This window comes from Poecile atricapillus, chromosome 2 (genome assembly GCF_030490865.1).
Source record: "Poecile atricapillus isolate bPoeAtr1 chromosome 2, bPoeAtr1.hap1, whole genome shotgun sequence".
NCBI classification, from domain to species: Eukaryota; Metazoa; Chordata; class Aves; order Passeriformes; family Paridae; genus Poecile; species Poecile atricapillus.
This window is the reverse complement of record NC_081250.1, coordinates 87,625,750-87,652,065: the sequence shown is the minus strand read 5'-3', so window position 1 is coordinate 87,652,065 and position 26,316 is coordinate 87,625,750. Positions and strand designations below refer to the sequence as shown.

The following is a 26,316-nucleotide window of genomic DNA, read 5'->3' as shown; positions in this document are numbered from 1 at the left end:
ATGCCTGTGGTACCATAGGCAAGTTGGTGCACTGAGGAGTGGCAGGAAAGGCAGCTTCTGAGGATCTCTTCTCCCTGAGGATAGCGCTGAGGTAGAGTGGTTTACTCTAGATGGAGTGGTTTACCAAAGATTGCATAAATGAGATTAGTAGGTATTGCAAAAGATACACACGTGGTGATGCACATACCTTTCATAAAAGAACTTATTTTTTAAAAAGAGCCTAAAAAATGCTGAAAGAACATAGTGTAAGATCAGTATTGTGTCCCCAGCTGAGGAAAAAAAAAGTACTATTGAAAACATATTCAATGTGTTCATTGTGATCTGATAAAAGCTGCTATTATACCTAATAACTGAAGTTGTATATCTTACCAGCCTGTAACTTCTGGCTCTTCAAAGATCCCTAGCTGTATAGCCCTTTTTAAAGAATAGTGGATGTTGCTTGACAAAGAACGTAATTTACAAGTTAAGACTTGTTTTTCATAAATCACTGCTTTTAGTGTCTACAATGTTATATTGCATGTTTAAGTGATTTTTAGGATTGGGATCTGCAGTCAGTAACCACAGGGTCTTGTCTAGTTCCTGTTAGTTTCACAGGTACCTATGGAAAAGTTTTGATGCCAGCTAGAAATTTTTTGGTTGCCTTATGCCTGGTGAATTTTATAAAGCTAATTTATTTTTATTTTGTCTTGAAGAAATTAACCCTGTTGCATGTGAACAGTAACCAGTGCCTGGACAAAGCCACTGAAGAGGACAGCCAGGTACCCAGCATCAGAGACTGCACTGGCAGCCGCTCCCAGCAGTGGCTGCTCCGCAACGTCACCCTTCCAGAAATATTCTGAGAGGTTCTATGGAAAAGCAAAGATTGACTGGGCTACCTCGGCTGATACTTTGGCTACGCTGTTAAGTAGCTACAGAAGAAACTTCTGCTTGGCAGAATCCACAGTTCCTCAGCTGTTAGAACTGCAGCTTCTCAGTATCTGTGAACCAGCCTTCCTGTATAAGGATGGGAAACTACCACACGTAGCAGTGAAACTGTGCCCACTGATGTTTACAAGATCGAAAGAGTTTCTTCCAGCAAATAATTTAGAGAACCTTTGGACAGTGGAAACATAATCAATGAAATAGTCTCTCTGAAGAGCTACATATCGTTTTAGTTTGCTTGCACATCAGTAACCTCTGCTGAAAGTGCTGTTGTAATGAAGAAAGTTTCAAGAATTCTTTTTTTCCTGGTTAGCAGTGGTAACCAGACTACAAAATATAGATCCACAAATAAATGAAAGAGAGAGCTGGAAACCAGATTCAGTATCATGACATAAGAATTCTGTGGTTTAAAAGTAAACAGGGTTTAATGAAACTAAATCAGAACTATGAAAAGTACAATTTGTTATAGTAAAGTATCAAATTTATATGTAGATTTTATACCTCAGTGGGGGAAAATAACTAAGTCAAAAGGCAATTGTTTCTCTTTTTCAATTGTGTGATAGTCCATAAATACTTTTTTTTTTTCCGGGTGAGTCTAAAATTATTTTGGGTGCAAACAAAATGAGAAAAAGAATAAACTGAGCTCTTGAATGTCAGATCCACTTTTCTTTTAATTTTAATTTCTTGGCTGTTGGAATTGTATCTTTTTATTACTGTCTGAAAACTGGAGGTTAACATGCTGTCTAACTTTTTTTTCCCAGACCTGCCTTTTCAATTTATACTTGGGTGAGTCAGCTTATGGACTTTCATGGCCAAACAAAAGATTTAAGTACACTTGGAAATTAACTTCAGTATGCTTTAGCGCCCAAGACTTGTACTACTGTACTACAGTTTTGTTTTCATAGCAATAAATCTTTTGTTCCTTGTTTGATTTCAGTCATCAGAAAGCCAGAAGAAAAGATACATGATTTGGGTTGAAGAAGATTAGCAAAACTGAAGGTTTTTTTGGAATCCTTTTTCACTTCATATTCAGATGTGCTTCATTGTCAAGTGCATATTTAGATTAGACTCTGAATTGTAATGTTGATCTGCTGCTTTTTTCTAATAAAACCTAAAGAAAATAGTGAAATTGGCATGGTTTTTAAAGTTAACATAGCCAAAAGCAATATGACTATGTCATTACATTGGTCTGCATTTTTTAACTGAATTGCTTTGTTTTGTTAAGAAAAAGCTGTGTAATCTGATCTTGAAATGAGCCACTGAATGCTCAGAGTACACACTGAATTTTCTTTTGGAAAGAAAAATTAGATTTGCTTAATGGAGAGGATATTTTTATGATAAATGTCATTGTTTGGCCAACTGTCCTGTAAAGCAAATTAAACTTAGACTCATGCAAAAGTTGTGTGAAACTATATTTGGCTGTTAAGGCCATTTTAGATTTACTATCCCAAGTTGCTGTTCTCAGTGTTATCTCTCTTATTTGTGAAGCAGTACACAAGAGTTTTCATATAGAAAGCAGGGGAAAGGTTAACAAATCGTGCTATTACATTGCTGCTTTAAAAATACATAGGATGAGACAATGTGGGTTTAATATTAGATAAAACATCCAAATATCTAACTCTCTTTTACTGACCCTTTTATTTGGATAGCCCTGCAAATCTTATGATATTGAAGTGATTTATGAAAATAATTTATGAGAAATATATTGAAGTGTGCCAAAATTACTTAAAAAAAAACAAACTGAAAAAGTCCCTCTTAATGGTTATGTGAGAAATGTGAGAAGACTTATTCCTTTCTTACAGTCAATGAAGAGGACAAGGTGGATGACAGTGTCATCTTTTTTTTCTTTTAATCTTAGCAAACTATCAATTTTTAGGGCATGTGTGTGTGGTGGTGCCTAAGAATGTGGTATCTTTTACTTCAGAAACAATTTTCCAAACACAAAACATCCTCTTAAAACATTTCCAGCAATGAAACTCTAAATCAGAGTTGGGTAAACTTTAATGGAATGAGAAGCAGGACCATCAGAAATGCAGTGTGAAAGTCCTGTAAGTTTTAAAAATTCCTTAATTTGTTTCAGATTTCATATGCACACAGTACATCACTGAACACTCAAAACATATTTTCACTTTGTATTTTCAACTCTTATGATCCCTGCTGTGATATCCTGTTAACAAAACTGAAGTGCCATGGCTTGGGAGGTAACTAAACTGGCAGGACTTACTGTGATTCGACCATTCTTAGTTCAACAAGCCATTTTACATGTTGGTCACATAAAACTGCAGTACAAATAATTGCAAAACTTAAAATGCATGTATCAAGTTGTCAGCAAGCTGAAGGAGCAATCAGATTTCCAGCCTACACGTTGCCAGTTCTTACCTGCTGGGTGTGGGGGGGGGAAACAGCAGACCCAAGAGTGGCTGCAGCCCTGATGTGTTTGGCTCCAAACCCCTCAGCTCAGCCAGTCCCATGGTGGGTAACTGGGGCTGGTTAGGGGCAGTGGGCTGTGCTTAGCCTGCCCATGTCTCCATGGCATATGCCCATCAGCTGTGCTGTGCTGGTGGACAACATAGGACTTCTTCAAAAAATCCCTGCACCAATGTGCATTTCAAATATTCTGTCGTATTAAGCGCTTTTCAAACATGGCCACAGACCAGCTTCCCACACAGAGTTATCTTACAGTTTCTCTTGCCACAGAAGCTCATGTCACCAGAGCTCCCTGCTGAAAGTGATCTTCCTCAGAGCTCTGCTCAGCTGTAGTCACCCAGCAGTGGTCCTCTACTTAACAGGCATAGTGCTTCTATGTGCCAGCTTTGAGTAGGAATATTAGTTGGGTCTATCAGTTACAGACATACTTAATTCCTTTCCATTTAGTCTATCTTCTTGTACTTGAGTCTTCAGATAGAATTTTTAGAACCTCTGTATGTATTTTTATTTAACCAATTCTGAAAAAAAACCTAAGCATTGCCTTTTCCTTATAGTCTAACACACTTGTGTTATGAGATGTATGAATAATTTCCAGTAGAAATCCCACTTTAGTTCCTCAGCATTTATTGCTGTTCATATCAGATGGGGGGGGGGGGGGGGGGGGAGAAGACCACTGCTCTCTTATTTGACCTTGATAGCAAATAGTTGCATAGCAGTGAAAAGAAATCAGTAGCTATATTTTGAAAAGAATTGTTAAGCTCTTTTGTTGTCCTTTGTCCTGTACTCAGTGTATTTAGCATAAATTTCCTATGCATGCTCTAAAGGCAGTTTTCTGTTTTCCATCTCTTTTCATTTGCCTGTCTGAAGACATTTATTGAGAAACACCAGTGCCTTTTAACTGAGTTGGAGCAAATTACACATTATGATACAAACTTTAGATAGCTATACTATGCCAGGTCTTATTAGGTCATCTTGAGTCTCTTCAGATACTGAAAGTCACAAAAGTTACCTGTGTGTACATATGATTATGACTGTTGTCTCAAACTGTCAGTTTGCTTTATCAGTCTTAAGTTGTATTTCAGTAGTGTTATTTTTATGGTAGTTCCATTCAAAGGGGCTTGGCAGCTGCTTTTCATTTTATCACAGCAATGGTTCTCATCTGAGATCTGTAAAGAGCATCTGTGTTACAAGTTAGAAACAAAATTAAGATGATCTTTTTTTAATTCTTGCTTGTATTTCTTCAAGTAATGCAGAGCATTCAGAGAGATGAGCAAAACACTGACAGATTTATTCTGCTATATTTTCCCTTCAAGGTAAGTAAGGAGATGCAAATGTGCTTCAGAAGATTAACTAAGAAATAGTAACTCAGAGCTTTTCTTCACTACGTTAACTGTTCCTTCATGTTTCCAAATGAAGAAATGTAGGAAAGCAAGTGCTACAGAATAAATTTTGGTAGCTTTAGGAGCCTTGTGTCTGATTTGAACTAAATTGTAAACAGTAGAGATTTAGGGTAAGAGAGGAATGTGCAAAGCTTAAAACTTGCACGGTATCAGGGTGCTGTTTGCTCTCAGTTCTATTATAGCACTTTTTACAGTCATTTTAAAGTAAATAGTTCTCAGGTTTGCATCTTACTTTAACCACTGATGATTGAGGATTGTTCAGCTAAGCATAGTTGTGATATGTGAAGGTGGTGAGCATGGTGTCTGGTACTTTGAACAACAAAATAATAGTTTTATGTAGTAAGTTTCTGACACAGAAAACAAAACTGCCACATAACTAATAGGTTATCTAAAGACTAGAAATTATGACATTGAGATGAAAACTAATTCACTACATTGTTTACTTACTTTCTTTTTGAATCTTGGAGGATGTTTTTATAGCATTTTGCTTGCATTCCATGCAGTGTCAGCTGATCTTTACCTTGCCAGACCATTCAGCTTGGTGATGCTGATCTATATCAGAATTGAATTCTGAGATGAAAGCAAACTGCTACTTCTGACAACAAACCAATTAATTGTCATAGCACTGTTTCAGTGCATAGACTGTAACCTGCCTCTGAAACAATCATGACTGGTTTCCTCACCCCTCGAGTAAATAATAAGACACAAAGAACTTCCTTCACTTTTAAATGCATCTTCTTTCTTTCTTTCAGTGGATATATTTCATATGGTGTTCTGATAACTCATGTTTTTCATCATTGTATTCTTCAGAAAAGCCTTTTGGCCTCACCTGTTGTGAAGTCCTCATTTTCATCACCTTTCTCTGAATTTTTTTTTTAGTTTTTATTTTTTGATTTATTTTATTTTCAAAGATTAGGTTGTAGTTTTTAGGATAGTGATGAGGATATATATATTGCCTTAGAGATGTGCATTATTTCTGTGTTATTTGTTAGGCATTCCTTGTAATAGTGCATTAAGTAAATGTTTTCAGGAAGTGATCTTCAGTGATGTTTTAGTCTTCTGAATATTTATTTTACTATGCAGAACTGTAGAAGTAATTCTTTGTTTCATTTTGCATTAAGTTGAATTTATAGATTTTTACTTTCTTTGCATGTATGCTCTTTAGTCACCTAGGATTGGTTATTTTGCTGTCTTAAATAACTTGGGACTTCTTCCTCAGTATTTAATGATAGTAACTCAGTCACACATTTCAAATGTTCCCCCTTTTGCTTTTCTCTTGGGTTGGAACTGATCTTGGCAGGTCATCTAATCTAAACCTTTGCAAAAGCAGGACTGAATTCAAAGTTAGATCAAATTGCTCAGCCAGTCAGCCTCTCCTTGTCTTGAAGGGTACAATCTTCTGGCCAACCTGTCTGTGTCTGACACCTCTTGTGAAGAAGAATCCCCCACCTCCCCACCAGTACCTAGTCAAAATTTTCTTTCCTGCAACTTTTCTGTGCCTTTCAAAGTTAATCATAAATCTTTACTTTGCAGATACTGTCTGCTCTGTCATTTTCCTTCTTCTGGGACTGTAACCGGTTGGCTGTGTATAGTTCATATACTGAGAGTGAACTGCAGTAGAACAGAGGTTAAACCAGTGTTTCAAGAGACTTCACTACTACTTCCTCTGAATTCTAGAAATATGCCTTTCCTACAAACTTAACTTTGGCAAAGAGAGGCACCTATCCTGTGAAGTGGTCCAAGAAAAACTGTCGGGTCCATGTCCAGTCCACAGGAAGTGGGAAAGAAGCCCAGCCTTTATTGCTGTGGTGACTTCAGCACTGGAAATATTCAGACCAAAGAACTTCAGAGTAAGTTTTGTAGTTGCCTTGGCTGCCTGATTCTGGATTGTTTCAGAGCAAAAACCTTGTTTCAAGTTCAGTGAAAACAGGAAGAATTTTCTAGCTGCTGTTTTCTCTCCTGGTTTTGATGTTCATGAATTGATTAATTGGGGTATCTGACTCTCCAGTTGATCTTTTTGGTCTGAAAATGTTTTCAGGTAGCTAACCAGATTAGCAAAATAGTGTTTTCAGTCTAAGCCAGTTAGATAGACATGGCTCAAATGACCAGTTCTTATGTAAGTATACCAGGATCTTGGGATATAACAGCTGTCACTATAGATGATTGCTGTAATACGGTAAGTGATGGCTTGTTGAATGGCAATGACCCTTTGCTTGTGCTTTCTCCTGTACCATTTTGAGTCAGAAAGTGCTGGGAGTGGAAAGTGTCATTTCTATTATCCAGAGGAAAGAACCTCTCCCTGTGTGAAATGATGAAAGAAAGGTTTGCTTGAGGCAGTGAGATCAAGTTGCACATATAGTTCCATTTAAATGTGGCTATACTTACATGGTGAATGAACTGGAAACAAATCTCAAACCCCAAAATCCTCTCTCACATTCCTAGATGCTGAAAAACCACAGGAACCAACTGTATTACCCATACTTACAGCATGCTTGAATGTAGTAGCTCTCAGAATTACCCTTTGTAGTCAAAGCCAATCATTATTTGGATCTGGCCTTGTTTTTTGTGATCTTGAATGTGAATTACTGAATGAAAACAGAGACTTATTCAATTACAGATTGTTCATATGTGCGTATTTATGTGGAGTAGTTCAGATAAAGCACATGAAACTACTTCAATTAGAACTGAAGTTGAACCCCTCAGCAGGAGCATGTACACCCAGTCTACATCAAGAGGCTGTTGTACAACTTTGTTAAATGTTGCAGGCATGCTTAGCCCTGCCTGTCTTGTTTGGTACAGAAATTGGACAGTGCCACCTCAGCCTTGCTCAGTCAGGTCTCTGGTGTGAAGAAACACTTCATTGTTCTCATTTCCTTCCACAGCTCTGGGCTGCCATGAGGTATCATGTGCCATTTCCACTTTTCTACCTTGTACTTTTGCCTTGAAAACATGCATTTCAACCCTATGAAACAGTGCTGGAATATAACTTTGAGGAAATTGTGTCTTCTGAATTATGGCTTTTGTAGAAACGAGATCCATAAGGTCTGGGTTTATTCTGGCTATGAACTTGCCAGGGCTGGTCCTGGTATCTCCTGGTTAGAGGGATAGAATGGATAGAGGTCAGTCTCCTAAGATATGTTCTGTTCCTGAACACTTCAGTCCAATTGGACCAATGCTCTTCCAGCCTTATGTAGGCTTCAGAAGCCAATTAAGTCGATCCATTAACTCTGTTGGTTCCTGAAGTCAGATTTATGACAAATAAATCTGGAATGATCTTAAATGATCACTGACATTGTTAGATTGTTTTCTTCAGGTTCCCAAAATTTCCACCCTCACCCCTCTGCACTTGGTCAACACAGAAGAGGTTTTCTGCCATTTCCAGGCCAGGAACTGAAGATGACTTCACTAATGGTCAGGCATTGACATTTTAGAGCTCCCAGTTCACTGCAGTTCAGCACACCTGGTCTGCCTGCAGTTGGTTTTGGAAGCCACTTGCCTGAGAGCACCTCTCTGCCTCTGCCAGCATGGTACTACCACTGTGCAATGTGGTCATCGTGGACAGGTCAGATTATGCTGGACAGTAAACAGGCAATGCCTTTGGCATGGTGCAGCTGACTGAGCGACATAACCAGCTGGTGTAATATCCACAACACAGCAAGTCCTTGTGTTTTGCTGTAGAAGCGGTTGAACATTGCTGTCTTGGTGCTCTGAGCCTCAGATTTGCTTCTGACTCATTTGCTGCATACTCTGAATATTCTGGTTCAAGTTACTGTATCTTGTGTGGGAGGTATCAGAGGAATATGTAATGGACTTTCTTCCAGACGTGGGGTTATTTGAGTCTGCCCGTTAATTGTGTGTTTGACTTGGACTTCAACAAGAGACACGGTAATTGTTCTCATCCTGCCAGTGATGCATAAGAAATTTAAAAAGACATCCATTAGATGCGATTATGGCTGTAGGACTGGAAAGGCTGATGTACAAGGTTCCTTCATTTTTCAGAGATGACAGAATTAGAGCCATAGTAATGATGGCAATGTGGTTGGGTGGGGAGTCTGGTGATAGTGGGAATGCCTTTATCACTCTCCCAAAGCTGTTTTGTGCTGTTGTTCCTTCTCCCAGACCTCTTTTTGAGAACTGTGGAGCACTGTGCCAGAGTTCTCCAGTGCTTTATCCCAGGCATGGAAGTGAGACAACTCTTAGGATCAAACATCTCTTCTGCCCTGCAAAATACTTTCTCAAAATCAGAAACAATTGTACCACCTATAGATACTTGCAATTTTTAGTGGATTGTTCTAACAGTCTTTAATATTGCTGCTTAGAGCAGTAGGAACTGGAGGAGGCTGTAGTTTGTCCTGTTTTGCGGATGTCATTAATGTAAAGAATTTTGTTTTTGTTTTGTGGGTTTGAGGGTTTTTGTACATTGCCACACTTCGATGTGTTAACATTCCATGATATTATATTTCTGTAAGGAAGTTACATGAGTCCTATGCATCCTCTGGTGGAACTTATCTGGAGATGTCAGAAGGACAAATTCTACCAGAAGCATAGAGAAGATAATACCACTTAGAGATAACAACTCCCCTGCCCTGCACCAACCTTTACCTGAGCTTTTTTTGAGATGTGCAGTGAGGTAATTCATTGTAAATTTCTTCCTATAGTCATCTGAGGTCCATCCACTCTAATTGTTCCATAAAGGTACCTGGTTTCTTTCATTAAAGCCTTCAAAGTATTACCACAGACAGTTTTGCTTTAGTTAATGGTGTGAAGTTCTTTAGTTTCATTAGTCTACCTAATGTTGTCTGCAGTATTAGCTGTCAAAGCTAGGAACCAGCTGCCTCAGTGTCCTCCACCTTTGCGGAGTTCTTCACTGCAGTTATATTATCCCTGGGCTTTTACTGTGTTCTTCCTGCCCCTTCTCCAGCAGGTGATGTGAGGATGTAGGGCAGACATGTCAGTGAGGTGTTTGTGAGAAGTGACCCCTGACAAGTAGCTACCGATGTGTTGGGCACTTCACTTTAGCACCATAGGTGGTTCCATACATATTTCTTTTGAAAATAGAGCAGTTTAAAACCCACAAGTGCAATTAATCCATATGACTTTGCTCATTTTCCTCTCTCCTTTCCCATTCCATGAGAATCCTTACAAGAAGGAACTTGGATGGTGCTAGGCACAATTGTACCCAATATGAGGAGAGGAAGAGTTACTTTTCCCACCATGGATACTAGAAATAAAGAATTGTGGTATATGTGCAACCAAGATGCAAACTGCAGCTCAAAGAATCCCAGTTTGAGGTAATCTCACTATATACAAACTTTTGTATGTTTTTTATTTTTTTAAACTGATGAGGTGAGCTTTGACTTCTGACTGACTGTCTTGATTATTCAGAGCATGAAGCTTATTGAAAGCTAAGCTGTTGCAAAAGGCTAATGAAGTGATTGTTCCTGCATCCTGTGGATGTAGCTTGATGACTCTAAAGTTCAGCTCAATTTTTTAGGACGTGCCTGGACTAGGAATGTTAACTAGCTAAAATAGATTTAATACAGCTGTATATAATCAAGGAGAGTATAAGTAGAAGCTCATATTCTACCTGATAGTGTTCCGATTAAAAGGTAATGGGGTAAGAACAGATTTGTTGGTTGCTGGCACATAAAAATGGAAGAAAAAAACAACAAAGAAAGTGGCAGCCTTGCTAGTTGCAATACTATATTTCAAGTTTTGACAGTTATGGGGATAGTAAAAAAAACACTCAATGAACAATTGCTTCTTTGATTTCCTGAAAGATTAATGTCTAATGCTTCCCTACTTACTGAAAGCAAGAATTTTCTCTTATAAAGTCCAAGTTGCTGTATCTTCTTAACCAGTTTTTGCTGTCTCTGCAACCACTGTAAATGAGAAATGTTTTGGGTCAGCACAGGGGCAAGCTGTGCTTTCCCAGGAATCATTCTGTTGGTTTAAGTAACTTACAATAGATACATATAGCTGAGTCCTAGTAAAAACCAAATTATTTTTCTTAAAGTTAGGAGACCCAAAAAGTGTATCTGATACCTAATGGAAAAAAAGATGTCTTCACAAGTTTGAGCCAAACTTAAACCATTCTTTTACGATCTTTTCTCTGAAACAAGTGACTGGGTTCAAGCTCATGTGCTTCTTACAGACAGGGTACTAATACCTGTCACCTCTGTGAGGAACTACCAGCTCAGTGACATGTTCTATAGCAGATACACAGGGAAATTTTGCTTTGGGCTGCAGAGCACAGCCCAGAGACCTGGACTCCCCAGTTTTGTGGTAGCCATAGAGAATAAGAGTCAAGATAAGAGGTCTATTAAAATGTGATGACAACTAGAAGTGAACATGAAACATTCTGAAGAGACTCCGTCTGAAGATTTTCTCATCCTGACTCCTTGTCACTTGCATGACATCACTTGTGTCTGCTTCACAGGAGGGATTTTTGGATATCCTGAAAGAGGTGGGCATGCTGAGGCTGGGGCAGTGTCAGAAGGTCAAAGCAGCACCAGCTCCAGGACCAGAATTTTGGTGATATGGTACAACAGTGCAGTTGCTGCATGCCCTATTCAATTTTCATTCACAAAAGGAATAGTCCACAAATGCCATCCTTCTCATCTCATTGAAAAGATTGTGCTCGTCTTCCTGTCCCCTTTCCTGTGCACGTGTTGAATAGGGTTATTTTTAAAGAAAAGGGAGCCTTGCTTAGCATTCAAAGAATGTTGTTAGATTCTCTTTTCATGAAAGGGGAATGTGCAGGTATGGGGAAGCAGAAAGTCTTAAGATAATGTGTTTAGACTTAAATATCTCTGTCAAATTGCGTGGAAAGCCTTGCTAGTCAGGATTCTGCAACTGTCAGCAGAAGTATCTAGTTCACAGGAAAAAAATAATAATAAATAAAGCAATTTTTTAAAGAAAAATACCCCAACAAACAAACACTTCTGGTGTTGAGATTACTGAGTATTTTGAAATCTTTACCCTTAAGGAAGAATACATAACACATAATTTTGCAAAAGAATTGGCAAAATATTTTGATGATGACAGCTAAATGAGCTCACTTTTGCCTTTTTGGGGGTCTATTCTCCTTTTGTTAACACTTCACTGTGTATTTTCTCTTTGTTTTTCCCCTTGTCCTGAAAGCAAAAAACTTTCTGTGGTTTTCTGTAATTCTGTGGTTACATCTGAGGTGTGATGCTGGAGAAAGGCAGGAGACAGGCAGGTGTGGTGTCTTGCTGCTCTTGGGTTGCTCTGTGTTCTCCTGGGCTTTAATTATTCTTGCAATTGTGCCTTCTGCCATTTCCACTGTTGCATTCACTTTGTGTGGCTTTTCCCTCACCAAATCAGAGCAACCACCTACTCTTCTCCTTCTGAACTCAAAGCAGGTACAAAAGACTACATCAAATTTCAGAACCTTCCCTACACATTGTGTATCTCACAAACTTTATTTCCTCTCTGCTTTCCCTTCCTGTTGCAAAAGTGTTTTGTATCTAGAGTCTGAACCCTGACAATTGATGCCCATGGCCTCATTTGACTTCTTTTCTGCCTGAATCACTGTGGCAGGCACAGCTAAAGCGTGGGCTGCTGTGGCTGCCATTGGCCACCCAGCTACTGCTATCCTTGCCACCAAGTGACACACATCGCCTCGGATCACTTGACTGCTCTTGGCACAAATGGATTTTATTGCACCTACCTGTAAAGACACAACCCTTTTCAAAGTGTCAGCTTAAACCCATAGCAAAGGCAAAATTGGTTGGTAGCAGGATTGGTTCCACATGGCATATAAATTCCACATTGTTTTTTGACAATGTTTTAAACGTGTGAAAACACAAAACCCAACAGCTGCTTCTTTGGTTTTGTGCTATGAAGGGTACCAGGGATCTGGTCAGAGGCTCTCAGCCATCAGCAAGGCTTTTGTCAAGCTAGAAGTACCTATGAAAAGCTGACTTAAAATCAGGGAACACTGACCAGCCAAAGCTATGTCTCTTTCTATAGCAGCCTCCTCACTCTTGAGCTGAACTTTGAGTTTCTCCCAAGAAGTTCAGTTTTTTTTTTTCCTCCTCTGTGTAATGAAAACCTTTCAGAAAACTTCTGGGCACTGCAAGCAAAATCTTTTGTGTAGCAGCAAGGGATTAAGTCTTAGAGAAAACCATTAAACAATTGTCTTAAACAGATTTGAAATGTTTGTGTTGGACCACTTTTTGGCAACTTCTTTATTTCTTCTTAAAGCCAGGAGCATCAGTTACTATGAGCACAACTGTGCAAGGCCACAGGCAGCTGCTAAATCATGTGAAAGAGATGAAAACCTCTTTTCTGGGCCTAAGAGTGCTGTAAATTCTATGGTCTGAAATTTTAGAAACTTGTGGGGTTAGCAGTAATAATCAGCAGTCCTGTCAAACTTTGTCATAGCTGGCTTAAAATGCAGGAAGAAGCATGGAATTACACCTGTCCAAAGCAGTCTTGTTTTGGGCCTTTCCAAAAGCTGAGGAATACAAAGAATGGGAAAGCAAATCTTGCATTCTTATATCAAACATCTTTTTAGCTGTCACTGAACAATTTGCAGCTGCCCTGGAAACCCAGCCTGCCATTGGCACCACATTTTGATTCAGTGCACAACAGTTAAAATTTTCACTACAGTTAGGCATGATTTAAGTTTTTAGATTTTGCTTTGACAGACAGCAAGTGTCCTAATTTAAAGAGCAGAGGTGGCTTCAGTTTTTAATTTGCACTGCTGATAAATGATCTCTTCTGTGCTTGACTGGGTAAGTAAATTGAAAGTATGTGTGATAATTTTCCTCCTTTTTTTTCCTTCTTTTCTGTTTTTTGGGGTGGTTTTTTTCCCTTTTCAGCTGAGGGTTAGGAACTCAAGAATTTCTCTGTGATTTAAAAAAACATAATCTGCTTCTTTGGTTTTCAGCTTAGCTACATAGGGCTAAACTTCAGTCCTGGAGGTCAGGGTGAGTAGAAGTATTATGCTTTAACTCTTAGTCTTGTTTATTTTAAAACCAAATAAGAAATTTGCAGAATCTTATGTCATTTTCTGCCTGATTTTAAGGATGAAAATAATGGTGGTTCCTGGGAATTTTCCTTTCTGTGCTTATAGTTTACTGCGCTTCAATAATGGGCCTAGAATTGACTTGAACTTTAATATCACTCAGCTCAAGTAGGCAAGTAAATTTTCAAATTTTTCTAATAAACTGAGAATGCTGAAAAGAGAGAGGAGAGGATTTGAATAAAATATCATAGCCTGCTTTTAACTTAGACATAACAATGATGCTCTGAACCTTTAAGTGAAGGTTAAAAAACCTCCAAAAAGGACTTTGGTTTTCTACTATGACACAACAGGACTTGTTTCCTGGTGCATCGCTCTACCAAAAAGGCTTCTCTGGGCTATAAATGCCATCCTTTGCAACTGTGCCATGTGCTGAAGACTTAAGATGGAGAAACTGCTTCAGACGACAAGTTTGACTTTTTTTTAACTTAGATCAGGCATTTGCAGGAAGTTCCTGAGCTGAGTTTGGATCACAGCAGAGTTCAAAACAGCAAAATGAGGGGGAAGGCGCTGAGCATGTGTCTGTGCCATCAGCCTTTAGTGCATTCAGGGCCACGCAAGTAGCACAAGTATTTCCTCTTTGTGCTTCTACTTTCTTAACTGTGGACCTGTGGATTTAGTGTGTTAGCTATGCTTTAAGTAGGTTGTTTAAAATAATTACATTTCAGAGACCATTACTCAGTATTTTTTGCTCTTGTTCATGTCACACAATGGTCATCATCTGACTGAAATTGAGGCTTTGTATGGAAACAATCCCGAGTACAATAACTGTGCTCTTATTTGGATGTGTTTCTGTTATTTTTTTGTACATCTAGTTCGGTCAAAAAAGAAAGAGATTACAGTAGTATTTGTCATATTTAATTATCAGAAGCCACCACAGAAGTTAGCTATGGCTAACTTCAGTGAAAGCCTGACCAGCAGCTACCAAATGAACTTGCATTATTGTTCCTCTGTTTAAGCAGCACTTCCGGTGGACTTTTCCTTCATTTATCTTCATTGTGCTGATACCAGCAGTTTGCTCCCTGTGAACCTTCCGAGCCCTGTCAGGCAATGTTTCCATCACACTGCAGATGGTTTTGCATGAAGGGTTTGACAAGGGAGCATGTCAGTGCTCCCTCCGAGTAGTCAGGCTGGCTCTTTTCTCCCTCCCTGCCCTATCTCCTGTCTTTTCTTACAAGGGAGAAAACACTGCACAATGTGAAGATGAAGTGTAAACAAAATTGTTATCTTGGGGCTTTGAAGGATGGGTAGGTAGGCTCCTGAGGGAGATGGTCCCCACAACACATCCATTTTGCCCAGGTAAACCCAACTTCGCAGGCTGCTGCAATACAACATAAGCTCCCAAGATTGCACTTGGTTTTACTACGGGTGTTCACATAACTTGCAAATTGCTTCAGGTGCCTGCCTGGGCTTGTAACTGAAAGAGCCTTATCTGTTTTTTGTAGCACTCTCAAGGCACTTTTTAAATCTGCTTTGGTTGTTGCTGGATGCCTTTTGGGGGAGCAGGAGTTTTGTCCTCATCCTCTCTTGGCATCCTCTTGCCCTGAAACTGAGGGTAGCTGTTATCTCCCAATGCACACTCCTCTGAATGGCAAGCTGGTGGGATGGCTGCTGTCTGAAGTCCCTGGTGTCCCCAGAGGATGCAGGCGTGTGTTGCAGAAAGTGGAGGTGGGACCTAGAACCAAAAATTTTGGTAGAGCTTTCTATGAAGATTTTTCTGTCTGTTATATATCCATAAAAAATCAACTGGTCTGATACCAGCTTTTAGCATCACAGCCACCCTCTCCTTGACACTAAAACACCTTTTTTACCAGAAATTTGTTATATTGTAGATCTGCTCTAAATTTAGATGTGTCCTAAACACACTTTAGCCTAACATCCATTATCACTTGCTGCTTCATTATTTAATACAGTTCCATGTTACGAAACTCGCCTTGGTTTGTGTTTGCATTGGATTTTTCTTTTTTTTTTTTCTTTTATTTTTTGATTCCATATATTTTAACCAAATGAGGTGTTCATTCTAGAAGGTAAGTATTTGGAGGGTGAAGCTTTGTAAGATGTTATTTCATTTTGTCATAACCAGATCTTCAGGGTTTATATATTCAAACAGTTGAAATTTTTCTTCCATGCTGCAGCAATGAGAAGCTACTCCCATCTTTTATCCTGTAAAGATAAGGTAGTGTTTTCTTAAGCACTGGTACAAATATTCTCCTCTTCATTAGTACTGATGGTGGTTCAATCATCAGCATCAAGCTTTTTTTCTCCTATTACAGGACAGACTCTTCACAAATAAACCCTGACAAATTTTCAGAGCTCGAAACTTCTTCCATTTAATACCATAGTTTCTGGCAGCTGACTTCTAATTGTGTAATGGTGTCCAGTTGAAAGTTAATATCATTTGCTTTTCAGAGTGCTTTGCAGCAGGCTATGGACAGATTGTCAGTTCCCCTTAGCTAGCAGTGCTTGAGGTGATCATTTCTGTCCACTGTGTGTTTGCCAAAAATGAAGCAATCCATCACATGCCTTTTTTATTTCCCACCACCCCCCCTCCCCCATGTAGTAATACTGTCTTGACCTGTGGAGATTAGCACAGCTTGCTTGACTGGTTTTAAGCTCAGCATGGCTTTCTGCTGCAGGATTTTGGAGACAGACGGTCCTGACTGCAGCATCAGAGTCTGTGCTCCAGGTTGTGTGCAATCTTCAGAGACTAAACTGATTTATCCAGGGATAAGTACAGGTCTCCCCTAGGGCTGCTGCTTTGGACTCCCACTGCAGTCTGATTCCTTTTCAGGCACTGACAGTGTCAGAAAAGCTGGTCAAGATCATCCCTGGATCTGTCACAGACTCAAAACAGTGTTGTTTTCTCATCTCATCCCAGACCCTTCTTATTACCCTCCTCTGCCTGTCTCATCTGGCAGCTGCTAAGGGTACCACATACATCACTTTCCCAAACAGCCGAGCTCCTCTTCATTGCTGCTAGCAAGTTTTCACCTCATTTGCTGCTTAAATATTTCCATTTCAGTGAGCCTCTGTGTACTCAATACCGTAGCATCCAATTCCTTCAGTTTTCCAGGTGTGTGTAAACCCACACTATTCTTTCCATCAGTTCTTCTTAGGGCCTGATGTTTGAGAACTGCACAGGGCAGAAGGTGCTTGCACACATGGTTTGGTGTCCGGCGGGCTAGTCCCAGGGCACACAGGTGGCTGAAAGTGAATTTCTGCCTGATGGACCCCCTAGCTCAAATCAGGCCTCTGGCAGCCAAACCACCTGCTTGTGGGCTCACCCCTGCCTCCTGGCCACTGTACATGCACGGAGTCTGCTGCTGCTCTTTGAGAGGAATATGGAGGGAACAGTATTTATTTTGCAAACACCAAAACCATTTTTGTGTGCAATAAAGTGTAACAAGTAATTACAACAGAAAATAGTTGCAGAACCCCTTTTTATTATAAGCCTCTGTATGCATATTAAATATACTTATATACATGTAAAAATAGTGACAGTATATTAATATCTGTCTCCATGGTATTTTTGGTAGGGTATTTTGCAGGGGGTTATGGTCTGTGGATGATATTTTACAGTTAGAAAAAGACATTTAAGCCACTGTCCGTACTTACTGATGAGAATTGTTTGTGGGTAGGTGAAGTTATTTTTAGGACATTGATAAATGGCCTGCAAAATGAGGTATTTCCAAATAGGCAAACTGCTATGTGTGTGGATGTGTTTAGGGGCAGTCTTTGCTACTCCACCTGTATGTGTTGGTGTCATTAAATGGGCATGTTTGTGTTCAGTTGCTGCTGCACACACAGACATAGAAGCAGATTGAGTATAATCTCTTTGTCATTTACTTTGCTAATTGGCTGTTAATCAATGCTCTGTGTGTATTTGGTTCATCTGTGAAGTTTAGCAGTGACATTTTATGCATTTGGCAAAATAAAGTGCATTGTTTTGAAGAGCCAGCTGTCCTCTGTGGCTTGCTAGCCCAGCTGTGACCCACACTGGGTGCTGCAGGGTCCAGCTGGGCACCAAAGCAGCAGCCAGGACAGGCAGAAAACAGCCTCTTCTTGGGGGCTGGGATTTTTTGCCCATCAGCCTCTGTCTTTCAGAAGCTGAAACTCACCCATCAAAGACCTTTTTCTCTAGGGGTGTCTTTATCCCTAGATACTTGATAGATACCCCAAACTTGATAGGGTTTTTTTTGTCTGTCCAGGCAGATCTGAGGTTTTATGAGAAGAGATTTATAAATTTTGGGTTATCATATGTGAGGAATACAAGGCAGGAACTTAATTTTTCAGAGTTTGGATTAAGACAGTGTGATATAAGTGTGGAGCTGTGAAAGACCATCACTCTTTGGAGAGGAAAGATGCCCCTGTATTTTACATAGAGACACTAAGGGGAAAAAAAGATGAAGGAACTTCTTGAGGAACTCTGGGGACTAGCAACAGTAAAGGACTCTCTAGATGAACAGACTTATTTGCAGCATTGAAGCCCTGTTTGTGTACCCTAAGTTTCCTCAAGTTGTGTGCAACTTGCAGTTGCAGTAAAGAAATTGCCTTTACTGCAAGTGGTGATAAACATGGTCTCCTGGCAATCTCTCTAGGTTGTCCCTGTCAGTAAAGGTTCCAAGGCACCTCTGTGCTCCAGTACCCTTCTTTCTGCCTTGCTCTGCTTCTCCATACTCTGGCATTTGCAGCTGCTACCATGCAACTGATTTGTTGGTGGGATACAAGGAGTAAGGAAGTGGGAGTAACCTGAAGTGAAGGCAGAGGGGGGAACAACAGGCTTAACTCTTTACTTGTCTTGGACCGCAGAATGCTTTTTGTTTTCTCTGTTTCTGTAGAAAAGATGGGGAGTAAGGAATGGTGTTATAACTTTATTTGGATTATAAATGGTTCTTTAAAAAATCAGAAAAGCAGAATTCTGGCTTAAATCAAGTTTGTTTTGGTATTCGCTTCCCAGTCTTTGTTCTCTTTTTCTACATGTTTAAATTCAGATATTTACTGGTTCAAACTGAAATCACACCTTCCCTTTGCTGCCCTTCTTGACTGATTACATCAGTATCACAATCTCAGAAGACACAGTGTCTCCTGGAGGTAGGCACTGGACCTGAATGGTGTTGTCACCCTTTTTGTGTCCTGAAGCCCCAGAGCTGCAGATCCTTCTGGTTACATGCCAGAGGTGAGTGCATGTGTCATACACCACACTGCTCTGATTCAGGGGCTGTTGCCAGGGCTCAGCAGAAAGGCTTCCAGCTGAAGGAGCAGTTACTGAAACCCGTTGGAGACAAAATTAAAATGAGGAAATCACCTGGTGTCTTCTGTACTGTGTGATTGCAGGGATGTGTAAAGAGGAAAGGTCTTTAATTAAAAGCTTTCAGAAGTCTTAATGAAATCAGATGTCTAATCCTGGAGGTAGAAATGCTTTTGACTAGGTAAGGCATATTGGCCTCACATGAAGAGAAGAAACTCAGTTGAAAATCAGCTCTGGTTTCACACTGAATGAAAGTCTCCAGAGATGGAAAGGGGTTTGAATAATAACAACATTCAAAAACAGCCATAGCTTTTTCAAAGTGCAGCTATATTATGAAAGCATAGTTTGGATTATATTGGCTCTATCAATGCAAGATGTAGAAGTCAAAACCTGTCGGCAGGTAAAGCAGGTGGTTGTCTCAAATGCACATTGCCTGCTTCATGCAGGGATGGGATGGATGGCTGGCTGGCTGTGCTCATCAGTCCACATTTCTGTTTAGCTACTGTGCAGCCCCCACATTTTCTCTCCTTTAATCCCCCCCAAAAAACCTCCACGAATCTCTGTTTTGTTCTTTGAATGTTGGCAACAATAAGTTATAGGTGGAAAACCAAAAATAGTTATTTCTTTGTCAATTTTGCTTGATGTTCTGCTCTCTCAGGCCTTAATCTGCAGTTTGCAAAATCTTCACTGTGACTGGGTGTTCCTTCACTTGGCTGGAAGTGCACGTTCATATAAACTGCCAAGTATTAGCACAAGTCCTTCAGAGGGCAAGAGGCATAAAAGGGGAAAGGAAGCTTAGTAATCAGAAAAAATTATCTGTAGGAATAGAAAAAAAAAAAATAAAAGGCAGACAAGGAGATATAGTGGCATACTTTTAGTTCAGTTTTGTTTAAATCAGCCAGATTTAAGTTAATTTCTTCTAAACCTGTAATGTGCAGCTCACTGGAAGTAAACATAATATCCATGTATCACACAGATTTCTGCAGCAGTCAATATTGCACTCATGTTTATAGATAAAATTGACAGTTGTCATATATAGGTGGAATTAGTCCATAGATGCTTTTTTTTTTCTTTTTTGTTGAAGTAGTTCAGAACTTATTTCGCAGCAATCCCATTTCTCCAGAAGTTGTGAGTGGTGGCAGGGCACAGGAGATCACAGAGCAGAGACACACTGTGCACCCTTCATGTCTGTATTCTACTGTTAAACCAAAACAAAAAAGCTCCAGAGATCAGGAGAAATGCTGACTTGTGTGTGTGTGTGTGCAAGTCCCTTGCTTCCTGCCTTCATCTTTTTTTGGATTATAGGAACAGCCTCCCTCTTTCTCCATTTATGCCCCTATCTTGTAAGGGGTGTCTAGTGGGGACATTTCATCTGTGGAAACACAGGTATCAGGAAGAGATAATACCCTGAGCTCATGAGGACAGAATTGCATTAAGAGAATGTCTTACACCTAACTACTCTGGTGTGGTGTGATGGATAGACAGAAATTTTCATAAAGTTTGAAGTTTGCTGAGCTTCATGGCTCAGCCATTCAGAAGGAAATGTGCTCGAGAGTTTCAGCAGGGGCATGAAGGGCATATGGGATCTCTTCTCTCATCAAGAAAGGAACAAAGGTTAGAAGCAAGAACCAGACATGACTCATATTCTTGTAGGTGAAGTGGAGAGGAATAACCAAAAAATCTGGGAGGAGCTGGTATTACAACACAGGCTTCTAAAAGTAGTTAATCAGAGCTAATCTGTTTAAGGAAGTAAAAGGATGAAAATATCCTTGGGTTGTGGATGGAAAATGTCTGTTATCAAAGATGTAACTCTCTTTTTTTAGTTTAGCAATTCACACTTTCACCCCCACCCCTCACTCCCAACAAAATCTGTGGATCAAAGGAGCAGAAAGTTGTGGCTCAGCCTCACTGCTGCTGAGGCTTTGAAAGAGAGAACGAGCTGTCAGGATGTAGCAGTGCACAACCACATCAAACAGCTGTGATGTTATTAACAGAGCCCTTCTATCTAGGTTTCTAGGTGAGTATTTTCCAAGGTTTATCTAGGGTGGCACTGGGCACCAGCCTGTTTTGACCTGTTCCTAATTCATCTCCTAAGAAATTCCTCAGAAAGTATCTTGGCTGCTGAGTACAGGGGAGTTTGTGTAATTCCTTAAAGGGGAATGATGATATTGCTCCCACATAAATGCATCATTGTGGTAAGGAGGTGCAGTGGGTTTTAGGTAATCATTAACTTATGAAAAAAAGTTATTGTTGGAATGAAACAAACAGACTTGGTGGGGGGTTGTTTGTTTGTGAGGTTTTTTGCTGGTTTTGTCTCCTCCTCCCACCTCCACACCCCCCCATGCCTCAAAAGTCAAAAGTTCATATGGAGTAAAAGCTGTCTGTGTCTTGGTGAAAGGTTAATGCTTCTGGAACTACGTATCAATGCAATTTTATGCGTAGGCAGTACCTGTGATTACTATTTCAGATGGCTGAGGAGTAACTGCTGCTATCTCTGACTCTCTATACTAAAGTTAATCTACAGGAGTCTAAACAGACCTGAAGGTGCAAGACAGTAACTGGGACACACCAATCAATTTAGCAGAATCACAGGGGTGATTACTTGTGTTGCAATGAGTAACAGACTTTGTAAATGGATTATGTGTGTAATTCTAGCTCTGACTCTTGAGATTCGATGCTTGTGTGCTTTATTGCCAGCCTCTCCTCAAAATTCCTTACTGATACATGTTGGTAGCAAATTGTAGGTTGGCATACATAAATTACACCTAGAAAATTTCCTAAACCCTCATAGTCTCTGGGATAGCAAGAGCAAAGCCACTACTAGCTTGCAGTTCACCTATCTGAATTATAGAAGACTGAGCTGCCTACCAGGTGTCTGAGAATGAGACACCTGAGTGTAATGTAGTGTGATCCTTAGGTATGGAATTAAAGAAGCTCTTGAAGGTTTTGCCAGGAGTGTTAGTATCTTCTTAGTGCCAGACATCCCTTTTCCAATCAGTAACTGGGGACTTCTCCCATCCAGTACTTGCAAGGGTCAATGTTTCCCACATTGTTACCTCTGACGCTATCAGCAGATACACAGGGCATGGTTTAAGTTCTTTACCACGACTAGAATGACCCTTCCAACTGAGAACTGGCACAGGAGAGATTTAATAAACCATTGCAAATAGCCCCTCTCCTCAGTTTTGTTCATTCTCTTTTACAGACTCAATGTAAACCAGATGAACAAGTTACCGTGTGGTTTTGGCATTTTGCTAGAAGAGTTGAATATGCAAGGTTTTTTATTGTAGTCTGGATTTCCTACTGTTTAAAAATGTGTTATATAAAGGCAGGAAGCTTAGAAAATATTTCACAGATGCATTTAAGAGGGAACATTGCTCTTGAGAGTGTCTCTATCCTGCTCTCTCAAACAGTTCTCTAAATCAAGAAAACAAAAAGCTTACTTAAACCTTGATATGGCCCAATGAGTTGAACCCCAGTTTGTTAATGGCTTTTTCCCAAATGATGTGTTGTTTTCCTTGTCTCTGTCCTAAAATATGAAGGTCAAGACACTGTATTCTTAGCATGTTTACAGAAATAAGTGTGGCTCCATATTATTCAATTAGGATGAAATGCACTATGGAGTATTAACAGCATATTCCTTGTATTCTGGCAAGTAACAAGTGGTAAGGTTTGCATTCAGATTTTTCTCAGATCAATGAGTTCTACTCTGTGCCATACATGACGGAGCTAGATTATCCAGTCAAAATTGTAGAAGTTTTCTGAAGTCTTTGAGGCCTGAGCGTGAAACTCCTTACTAAGCAGATTTTAATCCATCACAGCCTTTAGCTACCACATTACCAACACGCTGCATTCATGATATGTGGGAGCTTTTGCTGGTTCTATGGCATAGTGGCCTCATTTGAAGATGACTGCAAAACTCATAGATTTTAATGGTAACAGGAGGGGCCATTTAAGGCCACTGTGTAAGCCCTTCCTCTGGTATTGGTCCATGTTTTTCGTGGCTCTCCATTATCTGAAATCTCCATCGTAAAAATGATGCAGAACACAGCTTTGCTAGTCCTTTCAGAAATCATTTATATATCATCTGTGAGTGTGTTTAATTACCTTTTTAGCTGACTGATACTATTGATATCCACAAGCTCCTGTAGCAGCAAGTCACAGAAGCTCACTACCTTCTGCATAAGGAATAAACTTTCAGCTTTTTAAAGCTAGTTTTGAGACAGTTTCCTTAAGTGTCATCTAGTTCCTGCAGTATGATATTTGGTGAACAATGGTTTGGCAGTCAGCATGGCCACCAGCTGTCAAATTATGTCATGATATTGATACTGCACTGTATGATATCCCCCAGCTTTTCTCTTTGCAAGTTGAAGAGTCCCAGTCTCTTACAATCTCTATTTTTTTTTGCAATTGTACTGTCCCCTTAATCACATTAGTTACCCTTCTTTGTACTTTCTTTAGTTTCACTATGTCCTTCTTGAGATGCAGAGACCCAAGCCACACACCATTTTCAGGACATAGGCTGACGACTTTTTACATGGTAGTAAAATGTTCCTTTCTGCCTTGTTCCTGTTACCCTCACTGATGATGCCCAACATGTTGCTCTCCTTCTCTCTGATGAGAAGTTGCTGAGTTGGAACTTGAGAGCTGTCAGTGATCACCCCAAGATCTCTCTTTTCAGTTGTAACTGCCTTTTCAAAACTTCACATCCTTACATCAAGTAAGCTATTTTTCTTTAGGTGTATTTCCTTGCTTTACTTGTCACCAAATCTGACCTGCCATCTTTTTGTCTGCTCATCTCTCCCGAGCTGATACAGTTCAGAATGGCATGTGGGTCAGTCTGTAAACAGGAGAAACTGCAGATGAAGTGTATAGATAAAGGAATTGCAAAATGTTAGTTCTGAGCATTGACAACCATGCCAATTGAGCCTGCCCATCAGCTGTGTTTGAGAAATGCTGATGGTTGGGTACCACACCTGGATTTGTCACAGAGGTCAACCATAAATAACCCTGTCCAGTAGATAGGGAGAGCTGGGATCCAGAGCCAAGAAGTACAGGAGGTCCCAAGCCACATCTAGCTGCCAGCCCTAAGATTTACTGGCTTCATAATGTACCTTCTGGAAATTAAAATTATTTTTAAAATAATTGGCCTAAATACACTTGCAGTAAATCTGCAAATCTACCTGCTTCTTAAGCTTGGGCTGTTATGGCTGCATCATTGATTTCAGAGCTAGGGGTAAGCTAATGAGGTAAATTACACAGTTGGTCTTGTGTGACTGCAGGGACCACCCTGACACAGCAGCCAGCTTTCTTACTTTCCCTAGTGTCTATACAACAGCAGAGCTGAAAGTCTGGCTTTGGTATCTCTGCATTGCACACAGTCTGCCGTGTGATGCAGCGTGTGTTAATGAGTCCTCAGAAAGCTGATTGTGATTGGGGTAAATCAAACAAAATCTAGGTATTGCAAATATGTTAGAAAACATTTACTGTTTAAGAAAAATGTTTGTTTGATATTGTGGACCAATATTGGGGGATTTTGGAGATGTACGTGATGTCTCTACGCATTCTAAAGCCAGGTGCTACAAGGTGCTAGTGTATAAGACTTACTTTAAATTGTATCTTAATAATAGCAGGTGATTAGGCAAGACATGTGATATATAAAGAAGAATCCAGCTTTTGTTTGTAGCTACTGTAATGCTGAGAATCACAGGCTTGGCTGTGGATAGAAGAACATACAGACACCAGACTCAGATTTGCATTGCCGAAACCTAAAACCAGTATCACAGCACATAAAGAGCTAATTTCTTTACAGGCATGTTGAAATCCCCAGTTGCAAACTCCCTTTCTAAATGAAGCTTTAGAGGGCAACCTAGGAACCACAGGGCGGTGAGTCTGACTCCAAGCAGCAGCAAGATGATAGAGCTGATTGTAAGGCCAATGAGCACTGGACAGGTAGATACAAACACAGCCTGTGGGAAGCAGCACAGCTATTTTAAAGGACAACCCTACCGGTGTATCCTCCTGGGTCCTATTGCAACCTCCTGGTGGCGGTGCCACTAACTGTGTTGATAAGTAGAGCCCAGGAGGGGGTTGTACATGGATTTTCAAACAGCATGAGGCAAGGGTTCACACTAGAGGTTAGTAAAAAACAAAGTTGCTGTGGGACTGGAGCAAAGACTTGGTAATCTCTCTTTTTTTTTTAATAGACAGAAAGCTGTTTAGAGGGTGAGATGCTCTCCATTCAAATTTCAGATGCTTTGAAAATGAAGTAGAGTCTAGTCCAAGGCCACACTGAAAATTCACATGTCAGTTTCCTTGTGAGACAAAATGCTTAATGAACGTTGTGTGGAACAAGCTTTTGTGTGAACAACCACTGTGTGCAATGTCATCAATGGTGAGTCTGTGCCTGTTCCTTCCAGGACTTTCAGGGCATATGTAGTCAGAAGGAAATTGATGGCCCATGGACACACAGAAGCCAAGCACATACAAGGAATGGGTTTAGGCTTTTGGACCCTCACAGCTGATGCTGATCATGCCACTCAGCCCATCTGTGAAACAGAGGGATGAGACACTGTGACTGAGATATCACTTAAAAAGATGTAAGGAGAATACAATTTCCTTTCCTGTCTTTTATTTCTTCTTCCACTCTATCCTAAAAGAAATCCCTTCCTGGCCATTATTCAGACTCTCATTCCTCCAAATAGCATTAATACAAATATTTCTGAGGTAGGAAAAGGTGTGTATGAAACTTCAGCCCTGAGGAAAGATGTTACTTGCAAGGGGAAATTATTTTGCATTGGAAATATTTGTTCAGCCTTAATGGTATTCACCGATCCCATGAAACAAAGCAGGGAGAAAGAGCGAAGCTGAGCGAATCCAATGCAAGTTTTGCCTGTAGGGTTTTTTTTTTTCCTCTTTTATTCAGAGTTGAATTCGATCCATTTTCTTTTATTTGCTGTAGAATAACAATGATCCTCTGCTCCCCCAACAGTAAACATTGCAGCCTGTGAACATCAGGGTTCAGCAAGCAAACTTTGAAAAATCCCTTTGCAGGGTAAATGTCAGGCAGTTGTTCAATTAATTATTTTTTAAAGTGAATTCACATGCAGCAGTGACCTTTAGCTGTGCTCCACACACACTGCTGCTTTTTATGATGTCATTTGATGTTTCATGTCTTGGGCTAATATGAGGGCCTGGTGGTCTGCACAGCAGCAGAAGAGATGCCTGAAATCCTGGGGTGAGGGGAGAGATTATTCCTTTATCGGGGG

The 26,316-nt window shown here is 40.1% G+C and overlaps 1 protein-coding gene across 2 annotated transcripts in view; it reads left to right on the top strand.

Moving 5' to 3' along the window:
• Positions 1-2,319, top strand: part of GALNT1 (polypeptide N-acetylgalactosaminyltransferase 1) — an 86,593-nt gene extending 84,274 nt beyond the window's left edge. For both annotated transcript variants that reach the window (XM_058830912.1, XM_058830911.1), the window contains exon 13: positions 693-2,319. In XM_058830912.1, coding sequence (XP_058686895.1) covers positions 693-839 — 147 coding nt within the window. In that variant the 3' untranslated portion in view covers positions 840-2,319. The remainder of the gene's footprint in view (positions 1-692) is intronic.
• The last annotated feature ends 23,997 nt before the right edge of the window (positions 2,320-26,316 follow it).